The sequence below is a fragment of the Maniola jurtina genome, chromosome 3 (assembly GCF_905333055.1).
Source record: "Maniola jurtina chromosome 3, ilManJurt1.1, whole genome shotgun sequence".
Taxonomy (NCBI): Eukaryota; Metazoa; Arthropoda; class Insecta; order Lepidoptera; family Nymphalidae; genus Maniola; species Maniola jurtina.
The window spans coordinates 9,946,371-9,968,165 of NC_060031.1; the positions used below are offsets into that span (position 1 = coordinate 9,946,371).

Consider the following 21,795-nt stretch of genomic DNA (forward strand, 5'->3'; position numbering starts at 1 on the left):
GGTAAAGCCCTTTCATATGATACCCCATTTGGTATAGTTATCTTACTTTGGAAATTGTAAACACTAATATTTATTCATGAACACATTTTATTTTTTTTGTGATATAAGTAACACAAATTCACGGTTTCCGGATTTTTCCCTTTGCTTGTTCTATAAGACCTACCTACCTGCCAAATTACATGATTCTAGGTCAAAGGAAAGTACCCTATAGGTGTTCTTGACAGACACGACAGACGGACAGACAGACATAATACACCTTAACTTCATAAGACCAGTCCTGGCTACGTCACGGCCATGGTTTTGCCGCAAAAAAGCGATTTTCAACTTGTATTTTTTTAATTCACTCGTACTTTAGCATAAACACCTGTCCACGTATGACGTTCATATAATATTATATTTCTTATTTAGTATTTTCATACACGCCAACAAGGTAATTAATTATTCATTTGGCACTACCATTCTGCCCGTTACTCAAAGTAATGATGTAATTTAGACGTCAAATGTTTTCTACACCTCAAAGTGTTTCGAGCTCATTGACACATCTTGAATGACACCCCATACCGACTTTCATTCTTTTTATGTTTGAGCTTGTCTAAAGTCCAACTCCAGGTACCTGTCTCCAGATAGTTTTAAAGAATTGATAAGCTTTATCTTTCACTAACTAGTAGCTATTAGAAAATCACATTGTTTTACGGACAGTTTATGGTAATTTAGTCTCAGGACTGTTAAACCATAGTAGCATCAGTGGCGTCTAACGAATTGTAAGAAACTTCTGAACTCTAAACATGTCCCTTTTATGGAAACAAACTACGTAAATATTAATTATTTAGCTTATTGAAACTAATTTCATAATTAGGGACATAAAAAGTTCATTAAATTAGCCAGTTACATAAAACTGTTTTCATAATGCTCCTTGAAGACTTATAAAAGTATTAAATAAGTCGTAAAGCGCCTGGTATACTTGAGTTTCGTAATTAACTTATTTACAAATTGACGATTTAGTAATTCATTTCTCATTAAGGTACTTGTGTTATTTTAGGCTTTAGGCGTTTTCATACATTTTCATTTGATTCAAAATATGAAAAACTAGATGGTCCCGCGATTTTCTCCTCGTTGATTTAGGTTTTTAAAAATCCCATGGGACTTTTCCGGGATATAAAGTTCCTAGCCTATGTACGTTTATGGAATGAAAGCTATTTTGTACCGAATTCATCAAAGTGAGTAAGAGGACGGGCCATGAAAAGGTAACGTGCAAAGAAGAAATTGTATGATTATCGCCGACTCACTACTGAGACTGGTCTCCTCTCAAAATGAGAGGATTTGTCATGTCTAGCACGCTGGCTAAGTTTGGGTTGGCAGACTTCACACATCTTTGAGAATATTACGGAGAACTCTCAGGCATGTAAGTTTCCTCACAGTATTTTCCTTCACCGTTACAGCAAGTGATACTTTGCTCAAAACTTCGAAGCTATGTGCATAACTTCAAAATAGAAAAATATATTATACCTACCACAAGTAGGCGCATCCATATGATTGCTAAAACATAAATCGTTACGATATAAATCATTGGATGTCCTGTTGGATATAAAGTTAATTAGCTGCCAACTGATTGGTTTCGATGCGTCTGTACGTGAATTCTATATAAATGATTGACGAGTTTCACTGCATGCGGTTTTAGCGCCATTTTTAATGTATATTGGCCACAGATGAATAAATAGTAATTATTCTGACCTACAATTACACGCTTATAGCACAGTTTAAATATAATTACCTAATTTAATCCTAGCAAAATAAATATTTGGTCTGGATTGAAAATCAGTAATGTATTAAAGTATGTAATTGCGGGTGTTACTATGAACATTGAACATAATGTATACGATATGTTAGTCCTGTTGTTCTCACAGTACTTTATTATTAGGTATATGTCTAAGATGTACCCCCTAAAATTAATATAACTTATCTGTATGAGTTAAGTAATAATTATTTAAAACTGATTCAGGTATCAACTATCCCGATACATATGTAAGATGCTATAATATTAATTAATGAATTGAAGAAAGTAAAGCATCATTGATATCTATGAAAATGTCTGAATCGAAGCGACGACAACTAGGCGAATCACCCGCATTAAATTGATCGCATGAATCGTCCAGTACATTTAAACTCAGGATATTTACTCGTTCCTTTGTCTTGGGCCAATAACTCTTAAACAGTCATCAAATGAAATCACTCGTATGCATATCTGCAACTGTAGTGCAGGGTATAAAGATTGTTCGTAGAGCTACGAATACGTGAAACTTTCTACCAACTTTTCTTTCTTTCTACCAACGTGCAACGCCACATTTGCAATGACGGTGTTAATTTTAACTTCATTAAAATATGCCATTATCTGTCATCTCACTATCTCTCTCTAAAGGCGAAAGTTTGTGTGTTTAATGTGTATAATTGTATAGGTTTGTTACTCCTTCACGCAAAAACTACTGGACGCATTTGGCTGGGAATGGAGATAGATTACATCCTAAATTGACACATATGCTACTTTTTATCCCGTAAAAGTAAAGAGTTCCTACCGGATTTTTAAAAACTTATATCCACGCGAACGAAGTCGCGGGCATCAGCTAGTCTGTCATAATTATGCAGTCTCAGTATTGAAAATGCTTTTCATTGGCTTCTTGCGGCATTGGCAGCTGTTATGGATCGTACGGTCGTCTCTTGATCACCTTCAAAGTGATTTTGTTTTCTGAAACAGCGTTTTTTCAATTTTGCAGAAGATATCATACTATGCATCAGTTTTTATGCATTCAGTACTGCGTTGGTAGACAGTTCAAGTGCGCCTTTGTTCGATTTCATTACCGTTCGAACTTTTCTACCAATTCAGCCAGAGTTCAGCTCTTTGTTGTACCCATTTTATTCAATTCCACAATGTTGATTGAGACTAATTAAACGAGGCAATTTGTATTGCAGGAATTATGCGAACCCAAATTAAAAAAAAAACAATATTAAAAAAGTTCTTTACAACGTGGATCATCTCTCCTTGACTCTATTAAATCTACCGTATTGGTTTCACACTTTGTCTTCATTGCAGATACCATTCATCATACCATCATTGTAATAATGTTTCTGCGATTTGCAAATAAAGAGTTTAAAGATAAAGAATGTGACTTAAAATTGGTATTGGTAAGTCTCCAGGCTATTAACAATCGTTTCCATCGGTTTTTTGCCTGAACTGCCCGTCAATGCTGATCATAGTCTGAAGACTTGCAATTCTTTGCTCAGAACACGTGCTACTGTGACCAGAACACGGTCTTTGGCCGCTTATGTCCAGCATCGCCCAGCGATACGTACTTAGTATAATACTACTTATACCTATTGTGATATATTCTGTGCCAGCAAACGCTCCGTCCGCCGATGGATTGGATTTTGATCTGTTTGTTCACTTAGTGTAAGGTTTCCCAATACTGCGTTTTCCAGTGCAGGGTCGCCATCCCAGCACCTTAACATTACACCCTAGCGCTTATCTTTTAGCTCATGACCACTTCAGTTTTGCGACCGTTGAGCTATGTTGGTGGCTGTCATTTTTCTATGGATCTTCTAATTTCTTTCATGCAGAGAAACTTACCCAGGGAAAAGGAATCGCCATCACCCGTTGAGTGACTGGGGGGTTTTTAATCAAGCTTCAAACTTATTGGCTTCTACTACTAAGTTAGTCACGTCGTGATTGCATATTTTGGATCACTATATATTTTCCGTCACTGACTTCTTGTACAGTACTTGCGCGGACCTTTCACAGTTCACGTCTCAGCTGCTGAAAAGATTGAATCGAAATACAACATAATGCCTGGTACGGTGTTTGTGAACATCAGTATGGATGGGTTTTTTTCACGGATGGGATGGTTCCGGAGCGGTCGCGCGCGAGTGAAGAGCAGGTATATCTAAAGAGATCTCGGACCATACCAACAATATCGTAATGGTTATCTCATTTTTGTAAGTCCTTTAAGGTCGTTCTCAAAAGTTCAGCTTTGATCTCGTTATCATGTACAGTATTATAATATCAAAAATGTTTTTTATCCCATTACAAGCCCGTGACTGTGACCTCAGCTGGTGGTAAGTGATGATGCAGTCTAAGGTGGAAGCGGACTAATTTGAAAGAGGCCTGGCAGTTTTTATTAATCCCATACCTACTGCATCGATAAGGAAAATCGAACCCGGGACCTTACCGGCAAGTAAATAAGACCATTGCGCTAGGGCACGGGCTAGGGAGTGTGTGCTTTGTGTTTATTATTACCCTTACAATAGCGTTTATTCTTGTTATATTTGGAGCTTTTAACCTTGAGCACTTTTCATTGTGATTTATAGATGACAAACTAACCTGTCAACACCCACGGCGTGTGCCGTCTAAAGATATAACGAGGGTTCAAGCCCTATTTTATGATATTTTAGGTAAGTAGGTACCTACCAAGAGACGTGAATTATTTAAATTTATGCTCTGTTTATCCTTCCCATCATATTCTTTTGTAATATGCATGTATCATAATATATTAATGCTTATGTTTCAAGATTGGGGGACATGGAAAACAACTGCTGCAACCACCACGGAGGAATAAAAGGATTATTCCATCTTATGTTATAGATGGGGTTTCTTTTAAAAACATCTTGCAAATATGCTTTTTAAAAATTCAAGTATTATTTGCATTGATTGAGTGTGTGAATTGTTTCGTATTTTAAAAAAATATGTAAGTAGGTGCCTCTTTTATTTCATTTGATATTTTATTTTCTCAAATGTAATGGATATTTTATTTCAGACATTTATATCAATATTACAAATCCGCTTATAGTTTTAGGGTACTGTAGCTGCGTCAGTGCTCCTCTTTACAATATTACCGATGTTATATTAAGTAGGTATGAAGCCGTGCCTTACATTGTTATGATATTGGTTTTGGAGCGAGGCAATACACTAACCTAATTGAAAACAGAAACCGGCCAACACAGTATCATTACGAATACAATGTATTTCTGTGTATTTGTATAACCGAAATATATGTAATAGCAAAGAGAATTACACGTTGTAAATTGTTATTTTTCCCATGGTAAACAGGCACTATATAGGTAAAATTATAAATAAATAATTATTATAATCAATGTCGTACTTCGTGTTCATATTGCTGTAGCTTAAAAATATATCATAAATAATGTGATACTATGTAAATGACTACTAATGAGATTTTATTTCTGTCCCTCAAGGTGTCTTGTTGACTTTCAAAATAATATTATTAGGAATAGAATAGAAATATTTTTATTCAAATAAACTTTTACTAGTACTTTTGAACTGTCAACTGCTTCGGAATACCTTACCTATCGAGAAGAAACTTAGTTAAATAGAAATTACTTAGTTTTTATATAATAACTGTATACATATATCAATACATATACCCATGTAGTATACCCATGTAGTGTACCCATATAGTAAAATTAAAGAAATTCAACGAGTCACTAAGAAAAATATATTTTGTAAAGGCAGGCAAAAGCTGTTAATAAACAGTGATACGAGTTGTGGTATTTTTCAAGCGGCTCTTATGAATGCGTATATTTTTATAAGAAGAATAAAATTGTAATGAATGTAGGTAGTTAGTCTGTGAAGTACCAGCACGGACTCATTTTGTGATAGAGCACACTCGACAGTCGACATAGCGATAACTGTCGTTCCATGGTTTTTGTACTAACTACTAACACATTCATTTTTTTTGCGCTCGTTTTGAGTTAGTTTAATTGAATTTTGGTCTATTATTCTCCTTGAATGTAAGTACAATTTACTTCGTTAAAAATTAATTGTGAAAGGTGTTTAAAAGTTGCAAATGAGAGGCTTTAACCTTTTGAGGGTTTATTTTATTTTGATTAATTTAAAAACATACTTGTACACATTATTAGTTCTTCTACATGACTTAATTACTACAGTGTAAAAAAAAAACTTTATTTAGCATTGACAGAAAAAATATTTACCCTATTATGATCCAGAACAGTTAATTTCTAATATGTACATAGAAGACTGTACTCATATATGAATAATGATTTATATAGGTACATGTAAGAATAATTTATTAGGAAATAGGATATAAATGCTACGAACTAACGTGTTAACACCCACAACTCGATGTGATGACAGAAGATATGATCAGGCAAAGTGCCATGTTTTATGATACTATGTACCATACTTTCTCAACATAATGTAATAATTTTTTATTTTGATTATAAAAAATGGCAGTATTAGGTATGCTCGAATAAATTAGCTTTGAGAAATATGAATTCAAATCAAAACCATAGGAATAGAAATACCTCGTCAAGTGATGTCCGCATGTCATTTATTTGGCTTTCTACCAACAGACTAACCTAGAGAATTTAGTGCTAACAATATGTAACCGTACATACTATAAATATGCGAGTATTTGATCAAGGACGAGAAAATTGAGGTGACACAAGGTCAGCGAATATTTTACTTTCTAACAAATTGATATAGAGTAGACCGTATCGATGACAGATCATGAACAAAATGACATTCTTTATGTAGCCAGGTATTCTAATTAAAAATGAGAACAAAAATATTGATTCTAAAAAAAACTTAACACCTAAGCAATAAGTCTAAAATTTGACTTTTGAAATAAATCTATTGTTTTTGCTTATATTTTTTGGACCGCTTTTGAAGCACTTATTACAAATCTTGTAGATGCTCATACCGCTGTTCTACCAATGTGTAGGCATAAATTATAATTATTATTTAAAAAAAATCCACTATGTTATATTATGACGTTTATAGTATATCAAAGCAACGCAGAAGTAGATACCTACTAGTTGGCGAAGCCTCCAGTCGCAACAAATCGATAAGTCATGCGTTCTCGAAGCATTCGTTCGTAAGAATAAAACTATCGCAAATACCACTTTGTAAAATTCAGTAATAAAATTAATCTAAGCTGATTCCGAGTAACTCCTACGTAACATTTTTGTCATTAGTCACGACCCATATTATGAATGCGAAAGTGTGTTTATTTGTTGGTTTGTCCATCAATCACGCGGCAACGGACCGATGTGATGAGTGGAGAGTGAGGTAGGCTACTTTTTATCCTGGAAAATCAAAGAGTGCCCACGGTATTTATAAAAACCTAAGTCCACGTGGATGAAGTCGCGGGAATCAGCTAGTATTCGATATTACTGAGCTGCACAAAGTTGCTCACTCGTCCAGTTAGCGAAATAGGGCAATATTCCATCACCAATTCAACCATTATAAGATACCACCTTAGCAGCTTTCCGTAGCAAAACTCTTTTTACAGATGTTTATTTTTTTGTAAAATATATGTTTCCAGATATATTTACACATCATGTTATATTTTACCATGCTCCAGTTCACAGCATTGCGAAATATGGTGCCTGCAGCTCGTAGCGTTCATGTGCGTAAATTGTGGGAATATCAAAATAATAATTATTTATTTAAAGAGTTTCACATACCTACCTCTAGGAAAAATCGCTAAAATGTTAAAGATTACTTATTAGCTTTGCTCTTGGCTTTACTAGCGTGAACATCTACATTCTAGAAAGATCTATATCTCGGAAAAGTGTTGATCTAAGTTGGTGCTGTTTACGTAGGTCTGAAATATAAAGGAAAATTTGAATGTTTCCATTCAATTCATTCCATTTCAATATTTTGTTGTGATGTTTTAATTTCGGGGTTCAATTCAATAAACTTCTGCGTGTCTTTACATTGACGGTAAATTGAAATAACCCTTCAACAACGGTCCAACCTCGGGGAAATTAGTTCTTCAAACTAATTTTAGGTCCTAGGAATGGTTAGTTATAGTAGTTGCTCGGGAACTACAATATTTGCTTCGAAATAAATTCAACACTTCACTGAAGTATTGCAATACTCCGTTTATTTCTGCTTCTCGTTCCCTTATGGGATACAGTGATGGATTTTTATTATTTGCGTATTTACAATTTCATTAGTTTTCAAATAGGGGTAGAACATTTTTACCATTACATTATTATAATGCCTAGATTTTTCAGTCGATAAATTATTTATTTATGCCGGCAAGTTCGTACGCATGGACTACACTTTCAGTCCTATATTAATTAACCCCTTTAGGGGTTGAAATTTCATCCTTTCCATTGAAATCCTTTCTTAGCAGATCTCTACATTATGATAACTATTTGCATGCCAAACAGCCCGATCCGTCCAGTAATTTGAGCTCTGAGTTGATAGATTAGTCAGTCAGTCAATCTTTTCCTTTCATGTGTTTAGATAAATATGTGTACAAAATATATTTTAAATTATAATTGGACGGTTTATCCATTTATTCCAAAACGGTCGAATGCATTTGAAGCTTGAAATTCTTGAAATACAGCGACATAAAATTGAGAAAAAAAATCCGGCACTACATATTGCTTTAACTTTTTAACGTCGTCTACTCATTAAAAACCCCTTTATGTTTCTGTAAATATGCAGTTCGTTCCAGCGCAGCGTGAACAGCTCTAGCACTTTTTGGTCGAGGCCAAGTTCTATTGTTTTATTTTGTGTGTTAAAAGTGGTAAATATCCCAAAATGTACCAAAGTTTGTGTATAAATAAATAAATATTAATTGATATTTATACACATTTTTTTTAAATTCAGATACAAGTTAGCCCTTGTTTGGCAATCTCACCTGGTGGTAAGTGATGATGCAGTCTAAGATAGAAGCAAGGGCTAACCTGAAAGTGGTATGGCAGTTATTAAATCTACACCCCCTTTGGTTTCAACAGCATCGTAGAGAAACGCTCAATCTCTTGGCGGCACGGCTTAGCCGACAGATAGTGTGGTAGCCACGACCGAAGCCTCCAGAGGTTAAGAAATTTAAAAATCCTAACCTCTGCCGGGAATCAAACCCGACACCTCCTACTAATAAGACCACAGCGCTTACCACTGCGCGAGAGAGGTCATCAAAACGGAACTATTAACGGAATCTTTTAAATGTCTAAATTACTCTTCAAGTTTTTTATTTTATATACCAACTAGCTTTTAGTTAGTGTGGTATAATTTATAGCCTTATTTATTACTGTAGCGCTCGATGATAATGTAGGTAACTATCTATCAAAGAAATAATTATCAGAATTGAGTAATTAGTTGCGGAGATTACACCTGTACATACAAACTCAGAAATTAACCTTAGTTACATCTTTTTGATAGTAGTATAAAACCTGAGCACTCGGCCAGTGTTCCCACGAGTGGACTTAACTATGTATTTCTCTAGAGTAGTAAAGTAAGAATGAGCTCTTCATAGAAGTCTTTGTCGTAAAATGTTTTAAATTATAATATTACAAGCGAATATGAAACCAATGTGACTTTTTTACCTATACTATGTATTTACTGACTAACTGAAATAATCGACGCTCTGAAATGATTTTTTTATTCCTCTCCTTGATTTCAATGGACTTCATGACTGTTAAAAGACAATTTAAGGTCATCATATTTTAATACAAAGGTCGAACACAAATTCGCACATTTACTTTCGAGGCACGTCTTCACGGCAGTGATTGCACAACCGTCATTCAATCTACATTATAGTTTAAGAGATTGTTATAAAAACACTTTTTGATTATAATCAGTCCGAAACATTAACGCTTAAACACGTATGTATGTTACCAAACTTACAAAAGGAAAACCATATTGGCCTTATCTGTCAACGGTCTTTGAAAATTACTGAAATTACGGTTTGCACGGATAATACGTACTTCTTAGTTTTTGGTACAATTCTATAATAAATAACTAAGTCTCTTTCCTACAAAATTCATTGAAAACATGTTAAAGAAATATGTATTATAAATTGAATCAAAATAATATATTCCTGGCTGAGACAACAGGACATGGTGGATTTTTTTTTATGGCGGAAAAGGTTAGTTCGAACGCATTATAAAATTTAACATTGAAATAAAAATGTATGCTGTAATGATAATTATATTTTTTTATGCTTATCTTTTTCTTTTATTATTTTAAAATCAAAACCTTTACAATAAACAACACCTTCCACCATATTCAGATTTCATAGTTAACGAATGATAAGACTCCTTTTTAATATGTTAATAAGCTTTGATATTGAATTTATTCAATTATATTATTGATATTGGCATATTCAATTAATTGGGAAAATTAATTATTCATTCGGCATACGAATAGGATATATCTACGAAATTAAATATATGCTTATACAGTAGTATAGTATATTGTAACAAATTTATCGTGTCGTAGGTGGTGGTCTGTATAAAAACATAATTAAGACTGCTCTATGATATTAGTATTTAACATACTGAATTGATTTTTTTTTCAGTGATTTGACTAAAACCATTTATGTAATACGCATACTCTCGATCCTAATGATTTTAGGCTTATTTCGTGGTTTAATCCTATCACAATCCTATCCTAGTCACTGTCGGAGACTCGGTAGCAAACTCAGTATGGTTCTATATACCTATTATTTTATCAGAGTCCTGACGAAGGAATACCAAAGTATTTACTTCGAAATAAATTGTATTTTTTAAAACCAAAACATTTTTGTTTGAAACGATCGAAAACGAGCTTAAAACTGTTTTTTTTTTTTTTAATTAATACGCGTAACCTATTTGAGACACTAGTTTTTTATTCAAAACCATGTCAAGGTTTGCACATGCGATTATTATAATTGTATACGTCATAATAGCTATCTGCATGCTTCAGCCCGATCAGTCCAGTAGTTTGAGCTGTGCGTTGGTAGATCAGGCAGTCAGCTTTTCCTTTTATATTATGCAGACTAGCTATTATCCGTGACTTCGTCTACGTAGACTACGCAAATTTCAACCCTGTTTTACCCCTTAAGGGATTGAATTTTCAAAAATCCTTTCTTAGCGGATGGTACTCTATGCCAAAAGCGTAAATTTTCAAGTAGGTTAACGTGATACACGAGTTACGTTAATCCTTATATTGAGGACTATCATTAATCTGCCTTTACTCGTAAATGGTTTCACAGTTAACATGAAAAGATGATGGAAAGTGGTACAGCTAAACTAGCCTCCTATTACTTTTATTTTGTGATAAAGTTCGTTACTTTTATTTTTATCGCTCTTGGTCTATATTTTAAGCCATGAATAATGACGTCACAGCAGCAGCGCGGGCGGCAGGAAGTCTATTACCGAGCTTGATCCTTTTAGGCTAAACGGATATTCAGCTGATGGGATTGTCTGTCTACCTCCCTGCTTAATGTCTGAACGCATCGTTTGATTTTATGGCATACAATGAAATATTGTACACTCCGCAGAAAGAAGTTGGAAAATAAGACAGTTATTTCGTTGGTTCAAGATTCACGGTGAATTTATTCGCCTGAAGCGCTCATCGCGCTACTCAGTTTCAAAGGTAAACGCATAATCTGACCCGTCTTGCCAAAAGTGGCGGACATGAACCAAATTAGTTTTAAATCAAAGATAATATTGTAATCTTTCAGTATATATCAATATTTAGTCTTTCGTGGTATAAAATTTTTTTTTTTTTTGTGATTCCCATGACCCATAACAACGCGACCTATATCATTGTACATCAGAGCCGTATTTGAATACATACCTACCTACTGTTAATTTCGCTATGTCCACCGCCGTGGGTATGGTTTCCATACTGAAGAGCCCGTTTACCTTTTGAGGCAGAAAACTGTATCATCAGATATAATAATATAAGAATGGAAGTCTACAGAATGGATCTTAATGAGCCAAGTTTATTGGCGCCTTGCGTGCTGTAAAGTGTTGGCAAAGATTTTGTCCCTTAACAATGTGAAACCGGATCAAAGTTGCCAACTTTGCAGACTCATATTCCCAAGACGACAACGAAAATAAGAAAGGTTTAAGTATTACCTTTATTGTAAGTAATCGTACACACACTAGAAAACTTCAATTTGTCTACTGTATGTTAGCGCCTCCTAATGAGCTAATTTCATGGCTGTCTTGCGTGCCATTGAGCAGTTTGCAAATATAAAATAAGTTTTTTGACAACATCTATATGATCAGACTGGATCTGGAACTGTTTTTTTTTTTCAAATTACGCTGCTCATTGTCTCTTGCAAAAGTCTACTGCGATTCAACATTAGAGGTATACCTATTCAGCTTTTTCAATAATTTTTAGGTCATTGGTATGAAATTAGTATGACAAGAAAGTTGCTGTGATCTAGTTCAAACGAAGTTGATTCGTTGCGAAAATTCGTTTGTTGGTTCGCAATAAATAAGTACATAATAATTAATCATCCTAGATAGGTAGATAAATAATTAGGCTCTACAGGTATTATAAGTTAAAAAAATTTAGATCTTTTGATATTTTGGTAAAGGAGACGAATGTACCTAGACGTAAAATTTGCAAGCACTAGATGAAAAATATCCAACTAGTAGTTGCGTCATGGGAAATATCTGACACGTAGACTCACAGAGTCGGAAGATATTAATCAGGGAGGGATCCAATTTCCCAGCACCAATTTTTGTTTTTATTGTACACTTTTGTTAGAAATTAATCAAGGAACAATGTTTGATGATATAATCGTGTTTTGTAGGTATATACTGTTCAGTGTTTTTAATTACAAACTAGCATTTTTCTTTTTAATTGAACTAGCTGGTGCTCTTGACTTCTGTTTTCCTGTGAAAAATCTTAGATTTTACGAGATACAAACGGATAAGTTATGTCACTTTCTAGGTTTTAAACTATAGGTACCTACGTATTCATGCAAAAAGTCTAGTCGATTCGTCATTTCGTTGCGGCGTGATAAAGAACAAGAAACGCACACACCTCCGCAATTTATCCGTCTTTTACTTTTTATACTAGAATATTTCCCTTACTTTATATGACCAAGACCTTCAAGTCAAGAGTGAATAGGCATCTTCTAGACAAGCGCGCTTTATCTTAGGCTGCATCATTGATCATGCAGGTCTGATTGCAGCCAACCGCTAGTTTATAAAATATATTATACGGAAAAAGAAACTATAAAATAAAATATGTATATTTTAGCTTACCAGTCATATGTATCACTTTGAATGGAATTGGTGTAAATTATAGGTTTACATCCTACATTGAAGCGAAAGCAACAAATACTTTTTATTTTTTCCACGTGCAAAATATTATGTCGACATTATAAATTGCGGGAAAAAAATTGAATGAAGATTCAACCAAACACCTGAGTGCTCTTTGATCATAGATGCAGGAGACCCTACTCATTATAGTCCAACGTCACACCCACCTCTGAATAACGAGCGACGGCTTACCTACTTATTTGCATAAAAGTAGAAATTAGAAAGAATATTGAAACATCTCCTTTAATTTTTTTTCATATAATTATAACAACTCTCTCCCGATGTCTTAACGCTCTATTTTGATTGGCTCCTATAATCTAAATTTCTATGAGACATTGTGATTAACATTTCAAATATTGTGATTAAGTAAAATAAAATATCCTCTATTCAAAAAAACCTTTTTAATACTAAGTGAGCCATGTACTTAAACGACAAATGCAAAGAACCCAAATACGACGGAGTTATGATGGATGCTTGAGGAGTTCCTATGACCACGTCCAATTCCATCATGAGACCCTGGACATCATCTAGATTTATATGTTTTATCAAGACGAATCCAGCGAAACCAAACATGACGGAGTTAACTGGAGCAGTTGAGGAATTCCTATGGCCACCTCCCGCCATCAATGAGACCACATCCATGGTTTCATATTGTTGCATTGTCATCTTTAAATTACATTGTGTTCCAAATTTCAGCTCAATCGGTTGGGGGGAACCAGTCTAAAATTACATTGCCAGATTTAACCACATACTAACTCGGCAAGTGAAATAAAAGCTTGTAAAAAGAACTTATTTACTGTACTACTGATCCACTTCATCGAACCGAAAATAAGATTTATTGTAATTTATTATTTTTGTTTCAGTATCCTCTTCGCCGACATTGTGGGTTTTACGGTGCTCGCGTCGCAATGCAGTGCGCAGGAGTTGGTGCGCCTTCTCAACGAGCTTTTTGGCAGATTTGACCAGCTGGCCAATGTAAGAAATATTTTTAAGAGAACGCGGTTCCCGCCGCTTTTCCCGATTATTTTTTGTCGAGATGGAAATCGGGGTGTGAGGCGGGGGACGTCCCGGACACACGCATTTTATCCCGAGTAAAACTGGCTATAAGTTTTTGGAAAATTCAATATGACGGCTGTATGGCGCTATTTTCAAATGTGAATTTTTTACTTTTTAGTTCGTTTTTGGCGGGGCAATCGTGTTTTTTTTTGTTACGACTTGTTTCCATACACGGAAATCCAAAAAAAATATCGCTGTCCAGTGTCCACTCCGTCAATCCATCGGCCTATACGACCTTCCGGTTTATTGCCCAATAATATTTTGCAACTCATATTGTGTCGTCCATGCGTTGCGTTGCACATGTCCTGCCCATCAACCACTTCACATTCGGGTCTTTACTTTGGAAAATCAATGTTGTTAGCTACGAAACTACTATGCGTAGCTTACCGGCGCAGTTATTTTTTAATTTATACTTAATACGGCTTTTTTAATCCGAACCGTTAGGACATGGAACGCCCTTCCGGCATCAGTTTTCCCTTCCACTTTTAATATGGGTAACTTCAGGTCAAGAGTGAATAGGCAACTTCTAGACAAGCGCGCTCCATCTTAAGCTGCATTATCACTTGCTAGTAGGTCTGCTTGCAGCCAAGCGCTAGTCTGTAAATTAAAAAAAAAACTGCTGGCAAGTGATGATGTAGCCTAAGAAAGGAAAAAGGACGACGTTATAAAAGAAGCCGAAGTCGAAGCCGAATCTCTACAAACGTGGACCTATTAATGTACCTAAATGCTAATACATATAAGTTGGTACATTAAACACCAGGTGCAGGTTGAAATTAAATTTTGAAAGTAAAGTTTGAATCACCAGCACCTGCTGCAGACGCTATGTACGAAGGTTACATAAATTTAGCAGTACGGATATTTCCACTGAGAATTATTTTTATCGCGGTGTCTCCTCTATTAATAACGTGTATATTTAGCCGATGAACTAATTTATAGTTTGTTGACAGTGTTTACTTAACAAATCCAGTTTGGTTTAACTCGTTTTTTATTGGGTTGTAATTAAAGATTCACATTTTGCAGAGCCGATAAAAGGAAATCGACGAGTAAAGTTCATGAGTTTGGTTAAGTAAGCAGTTGCATCGAATGGATAAAGCAAAATTTTACCGCTATAAATGGGTTACCGCTGATGTTACCTATACTTATGGTTTCATCACTTACCGAAGATTTTTTCCCTCAACCCTGAGATGCAGCTCAAGACAAAAGCTTACAATGACTATTTTCCGCAGGACAATCACTGCCTTCGTATAAAAATCCTGGGCGACTGCTACTATTGTGTGTCCGGGTTACCTGAGCCGCGCTCCGACCACGCGCGCTGCACTGTCGAGATGGGGCTGGACATGATCGATGCAATTGCGTGAGTTTTATCTATTACTATATGATGCCCGCGACTTCGTCCGCGTGAATTGAGGTTTTTTAAAAGTCCCATGGGAACTCTTTGCTTTTCCGTGATAAAACGTTGCCTATATCAATTTCTCAATCTACATACCTTGGTACCAAAGTTCATATATAAGTCGGTTGAATAGATGAGCCTTTAAGAATCCCGTGGGAGCTCTTCGATTTTCCAGGATAAAACTAACCTATGTCCGTCCCCGGGAAAGCCCACTGCTCTGTACCAAATGTCATTAAAATCGGTTAAGCTGTTGGGCCGTGAAAAGCTAACAGACAGACAAACAGATACACTTTCGCATTTATAAAATATATTAGTATGGATAAAATAAGGAATTCTGTATTTAAATTAGATACATAATAATATGTAGGTACCTATGTAGAGAGATTGATTTTTGAGGCAGATCTGTCTGCTATGGGCCCGCTGAGACACATCACATTTGGCCTACTTACGTTTTGATTAAATCGTTATTCTCAAGTCTCCAAGTAAGCTGAATAGCCTGATGGTTATGACTCGGCCTCCTATTGCTTTTCGGGGCAGACCCCTCGGATAGGGTTCGATCATAGACACCAACCTCGAATGGAGTTACCTACATGCATTTTAAGCATATGAATATGTAAATATTACTTTTATATAAGCTGAAGGAAAACATCAACATCAAACAAACTGCATGCCAGAAATTATTACAAAACAAAATAATATTCTCAAAGGTGAGTTAAGATTCCGTATCTGGCCAGCGTAGTGGATTAAGTCCTAATCCATTAACCAGACCCCTATTTCAATCGGGAGAATTAGGAGAAATATATGAGCTGATGTGCGTAACTTTACCTTTGTCCAAATTCCGCATATTGCTTCAAACACGGATATATTATTATTATGTCCCACGTTTCTCTACGTCAAACGTAATATACGTATATCGTAATATGATTAGAGCTTACAAGTTCCGTGTTTTACGGCTTTACGTTTACAAAATTCGCGGCATGTGTCACTAAAATTGTAACTCTGTATGATGAAAATTGTAAGTCGCAAATCATGAGAAAATTAAGAGCGGTTACGCACTCATTAGATCCGAATCCTTAAAATACGGATATAAAAACTCAGACCGAATTCGGATATTGCTTACGCAGTGTGACCGGAGGTAATACTTCGATCTGAATTTCTTTCGAATTGGAGATTCGGATGACGGAGAGAAGTCGGATGTAGAGCGTAAACTACCATACAAAGGGAAAATATAATTAATTGATCTTCTAAAAATCTAATTGATCTATTAAAAATGAATGCTTTTTAAAAATAAATGATGTATTTTTTGATGGTTGACGTGACCGACTATTTGTCTGGCTAAAATCTTAGGTTAAATTAGAATATAAATATTCATGTGCGTAACCGTCCTTAATGTTGTACCATAATTTAAACGGACACGAATGTCGACTGTTAACATACTCGGCGCCAGCGACATGCCTATTATAAATAAAATTAATGGAAGAAATATTAAATAATCTACCTACCTTAAACTAGGCAAAGCAACGCAATATGATGTAGATTTTTAATTTACACAGGTACACCAGGTAGAGTCTATCCAGTACGTATATATTTCTTAACCGCGATGTAAATTATTTACAAGTTTCCTTACGGCTTTGAATAATTTACGAGGCTGCCGTGGTTATTTTAAAAGTATTCCAATTGGCTTTACATTTGCGCCTTATTTTCTTTGGATGTTCTAGTTCAAAAGGCACTTTAAAGCTCTTTAATACGAAACCGAGGTTTATCCTGTATTATCCATTCAAGATTTCTCATATGACTTTATACAGTAGCTTTCATTAACGCTAACCGTTTGGATTAATATAATTGATTTGTATGTAAGATGTTTGCTATTTGCTAAAATTAAATAACAGCAAAAACTTCCTTCCGATCTTGACTAAAGTGCCTAGTTGCCTATTCCCTACCATGTTATGCAAGCTTCTTTAAGGACCAATTTTATTAGTCCTGCAAAAAGTTCCTTAGAAATTACCTTTTTCGGTTTTTTTTCCTTCACTTTATACTACTGTCATAAAAACATAGGTTAGCTTATAAGACTTATACAAAGAACTGTGTTACTATTTTGGTGGTTGAATTGTTCTGTTAAATGAATTTATTTTATTCTTTCATATTGGATTATTTAATAGGGCAACATTTCGATCAAACGCCAAAACGAAACAGGGTCTTTAACAATTCATCAGCACCAATGGAGCTTGTACACTATGTAAGCCGCTGTTTGTTTCTCTCCGCCACGCTTATCTCGGGTGGCAGCCTGGCAGCTGACGCAACGGCGGCGGCCGTACCACAGTGTAAAGTGAGACATAGTAGTCCGACGCCTTTGATCTCGTTTTAAATGACGACCGCGACGAGTGACGCTTCAATATAGGGCCCTAACAGCTGGATAGGCTAGTTCGGGTCGCTCATTCGTCCGATATTTACCGTACGATTGCTCTGTCTAGATAACTTCGTCAAGCCTCTGTATGTAATATCATATATTCATACTCTGTGCGTGTGCACTTGTCTGTCTGTCCGTCACGCCATTGATCTCGTTTTAATGACAACCGCGTCGAGCGATGCTTCAACATAGGGCCCTAACAGCTAGATATGCTAGTTCGGATCGCTTCTTCGTCCGACATTTACCGTACGATTGCTGTCTAAACAGCTTCGTGGAACCTCTGTATATAATATTATATATCCTTACTCTGTGTCCGTACTCTGTGCACTTGTCTGTCTGTCCGTCACAAGTCCAGTCAATCGAGATAAAATCGTATCTAATAATTTATGTCCATGTTCATAGAATTTGCTTATTTTGAGCGATCAATGTCAATGGCCCTATAAATAAATTGTTTTTATGCTTTGCAGCTCTAATTTGATAATTTACGAGTATGGTAATTTGATAATTTAATGAGTATGTTTATTTTACTTAATGATCTTTCTATGCGTCGTATTCCATTGCTGAGGGTCGTGAATTTATGCATTGATCACATAATGGTAGGAGATTCTTGTATATTCCCTAAAAGTAGTGATTAAATCGGTAATAGCTATAATTTTCAATTTTGCAATAAACATTAGCCAAACACTCTGATACAAATGATATACTTTTTGAAAAATTCACTGGAATCCATTGCTTTCTCGAATATTGTTTTAAAACGTTTCGGTCACTGCGATGTGATGTATTTGTTACGTAAACTTTAGACTAATTGAATAAAGCAATTAATGGCCAATAGTAAAACGGGTACGAACATGATATTTGCTTTATTAGGGAGGAAAACAACGTTCCGTGGTGTTTTCCCTCGATCCCGCCCTATAAATAATATAGCGGATCAGTATTTTCTGGGTCAGTCGGGAGTTGGAACCGGTCGAGTAGGTTTCAGGTTACAGTAGACCGACTGATAATGTGTGGTAGTATATGGATATCAAAGCGATTTTATACCTGATACTTCCTATTTTAAAACTTGTTTGTAAAAGATACAAGGAGCTTTTTATCGGTTATTATTTTTTACAAAAACGTTGAGGTAATACGTGCGTAATAAAATACGTTCTTCAGCTCATTCTATAAATTTTTGGCAGATACTTATACTTATTTTAGTTTTTTTCATTGATCTGACTTATATATATTCGGTAAAGATATTTGATGATGATCTTCGATGAGAGGAACTTATAAACGGATACAGAGTTTAGAGAACATTGGACTTTAAACCATTAATATATAATGTACATATACAATATTAGGTATTTATAATCTGATTCCCTGTGTTTAAGCATTGTGTATAACATATCAAAGTCGGATTTGTTTCTTTAAAATCCTATAACATAACATAATATAGCCTAAATGCGATATAATTGAACTCTTAAAAATAATCAAGCACTAGTCTTACTTCCTAATTAGAAATTATTAGAAATAATAATAATATAATAGATACCTCACGGTGTAGGATCGTTATTGTTAGCTAATATCATTAACCATATCAAGTCATTATAAAAGACATTACGCATGTCCCGATAGCTTATCGGCCTTATGAAAGGAGTCTTGACAATTTCTTTGTCAGGGCTACGGCCGCCGGTGGTGGTTCAGGGTCAAAGGTCCTCAGTATCGGTAGCGGAGAAAGTACTAATAACATGAGTATTATTGTCTTTTAAATAGTCCAATTAAACATTCGAAGCTACATAAATTCACAACAAGCCGAAAACTGGTGAAATCGTTTAAAATATAATTATGAATAAAATTTGAAAGTTCCCCATGTTTCCCCTGAATGGATTTTTTTTATTCGAGGTCAAAGGTCAAAATAATGAGCTTTTCGCGATTTTCAGCAAAACGGTAAGTTTTATCATAAAAATACCTCAGACAAAAATTGTAGGTCATAAAATCATCTATAAAAAATGTATGAATACTTTTTTCCTACGAGCCACCGTTTCTGAGATATAACGATTCAAAAATATCGTCATAATATGCATGAGTAGGTCTTTTAGCACAAGTAAAGGAATTTAAATCCGAAAACCGTGAATTTGTGGTTAATTAAAAAAAAATGTGTTTGAATTTTCAAAGTAAGATAACCTTACCAAGTGGGGTATCATATGAAAGAGTTTTACCTGTAACAGATTTTTAATTATTTTTATGCAGAATAGTTTTGACTTATCGTGTAAAATGTCGGAAAAAATACCCGAATACGGAACCCTCGGCGCGCGAGTCTGACTCGCACTTGGCCGTTTTTTTAATTTCATTCCTAATAAATAAGTACTTACTTATTCCTATAGCTAGAAACCTTACACGTGTAAGTAACCTGCCCGTTATAATTTGCTAGACGAGCTGTATATCATAATAGGCTTTCATCATTCTTTCACCGTTAATAGGTAGCTATTATTAGAAACCACTATTCTCCTACAATGGCCAATCCCGTAATGGGTGAGTTGTCAAAAGCATTTTTCAATCTATATTATACTTATCGACGTTTTTCATTCAGAAACATGGATACAATATTGAATAATTCGAGCAATGTAATCGGTATATAGGTATGTATATAGTAAACCTACGCGAGGGTATAGGTTATATGCATTTTCATTTGTTTTTATTCGACAGCTATAACAGTAATGCGTAACTTGTTTATGTGTGACTTCTTTGTTCGATATTTCATTTGATCTGTATTAAATCTTTCTTCCGCGCTTATTAATCTGCGTTATTTTTAAAAATCTGTATCCACGTGGGCGAAGTCGCGGATATTATTTAGTAGCTATTGTCATAAAAGCCAGCAATAACGGTGCCTCATTGTCAGCGGCCTGCGGCAACGCTCAAGCAACCGCTGACCGCAAACCTCAAGACCAGAATATCTTGACGCAAACTGCGAGGTGATTTCACAGGCACTTGACAATGAGATCAAGCTGATTATTTTGTGATAGTCTTTTTTTTAACCCCCGACCCAAAAAGACGGGTGTTATAAGTTTGACGTGTGTATCTGTGTATCTGTGTGTCTGTGTATCTGTGTATCTGTCTGTGGCATCGTAGCGCCTAAACGAATGAACCGATTTCAATTTAGTTTTTTTTGTTTGAAAGGTGGCTTGATCGAGAGTGTTCTTAGCTATAATCTAAAAAAATTGGTTCAGCCGTTTAAGAGTTATCAGCTCTTTTCTAGTTTTCTTGTAGAAAAAAGGTTAGATAACCGTTAGGTTCATAATATTATGTCAATACACAAATGTCAAGCTGTCAAGATGGACGTTGCCTAAATACATAATTATTTATTTGAAAATGATGTTTTGGAAAACTCAGATACTTTGGATCGTCGGGGGTGTTATAAATTTTTAATTTACACTTGTTCGAATTCAGCTTGGAGATATTATATTTTTTACTAGATGATACCTGCAACAGCTATGAAAATAAAATAATACCTATACGTTTCACAATTCACATACATTCCTCGCTTGTCGCTACGCTCAGTATGTATCCGGTCCGGTATCCTCACTAATCCCCAGTCACTATTTTACTATTACAATGGCTGGTAAAGTATACATGTTATCTACTTATTGGATTTCAATATGCGGCTATTCAAGGGGCGGTTCCTCTGGTGCTGCAAATGATCATGGGCGATGGATATATCTTAACATCAGATGACCCGCCTGAGCTTTTCTCGCTATTTATATTTAAAAAGCTACATATACTTACCGAATTAATTTAGCAAGGAAATACTTACCCATGTTCAATTTACATTAATAAAAAATCCTCGCTCGCCCTTTTATTGCTCATCCTCGTGCAATAA

At 35.2% G+C, this 21,795-nt stretch overlaps 1 protein-coding gene across 8 annotated transcripts in view; it reads left to right on the top strand.

Moving 5' to 3' along the window:
* Positions 1-21,795, top strand: part of LOC123880988 (Ca(2+)/calmodulin-responsive adenylate cyclase) — a 94,823-nt gene that overhangs the window by 46,518 nt on the left and 26,510 nt on the right. For all 8 annotated transcript variants that reach the window (XM_045929464.1, XM_045929465.1, XM_045929466.1 and 5 more), the window contains 2 exons: positions 13,953-14,064; positions 15,372-15,499. In XM_045929464.1, the coding sequence (XP_045785420.1) occupies positions 13,953-14,064; positions 15,372-15,499 (240 nt within the window). The remainder of the gene's footprint in view (positions 1-13,952; positions 14,065-15,371; positions 15,500-21,795) is intronic.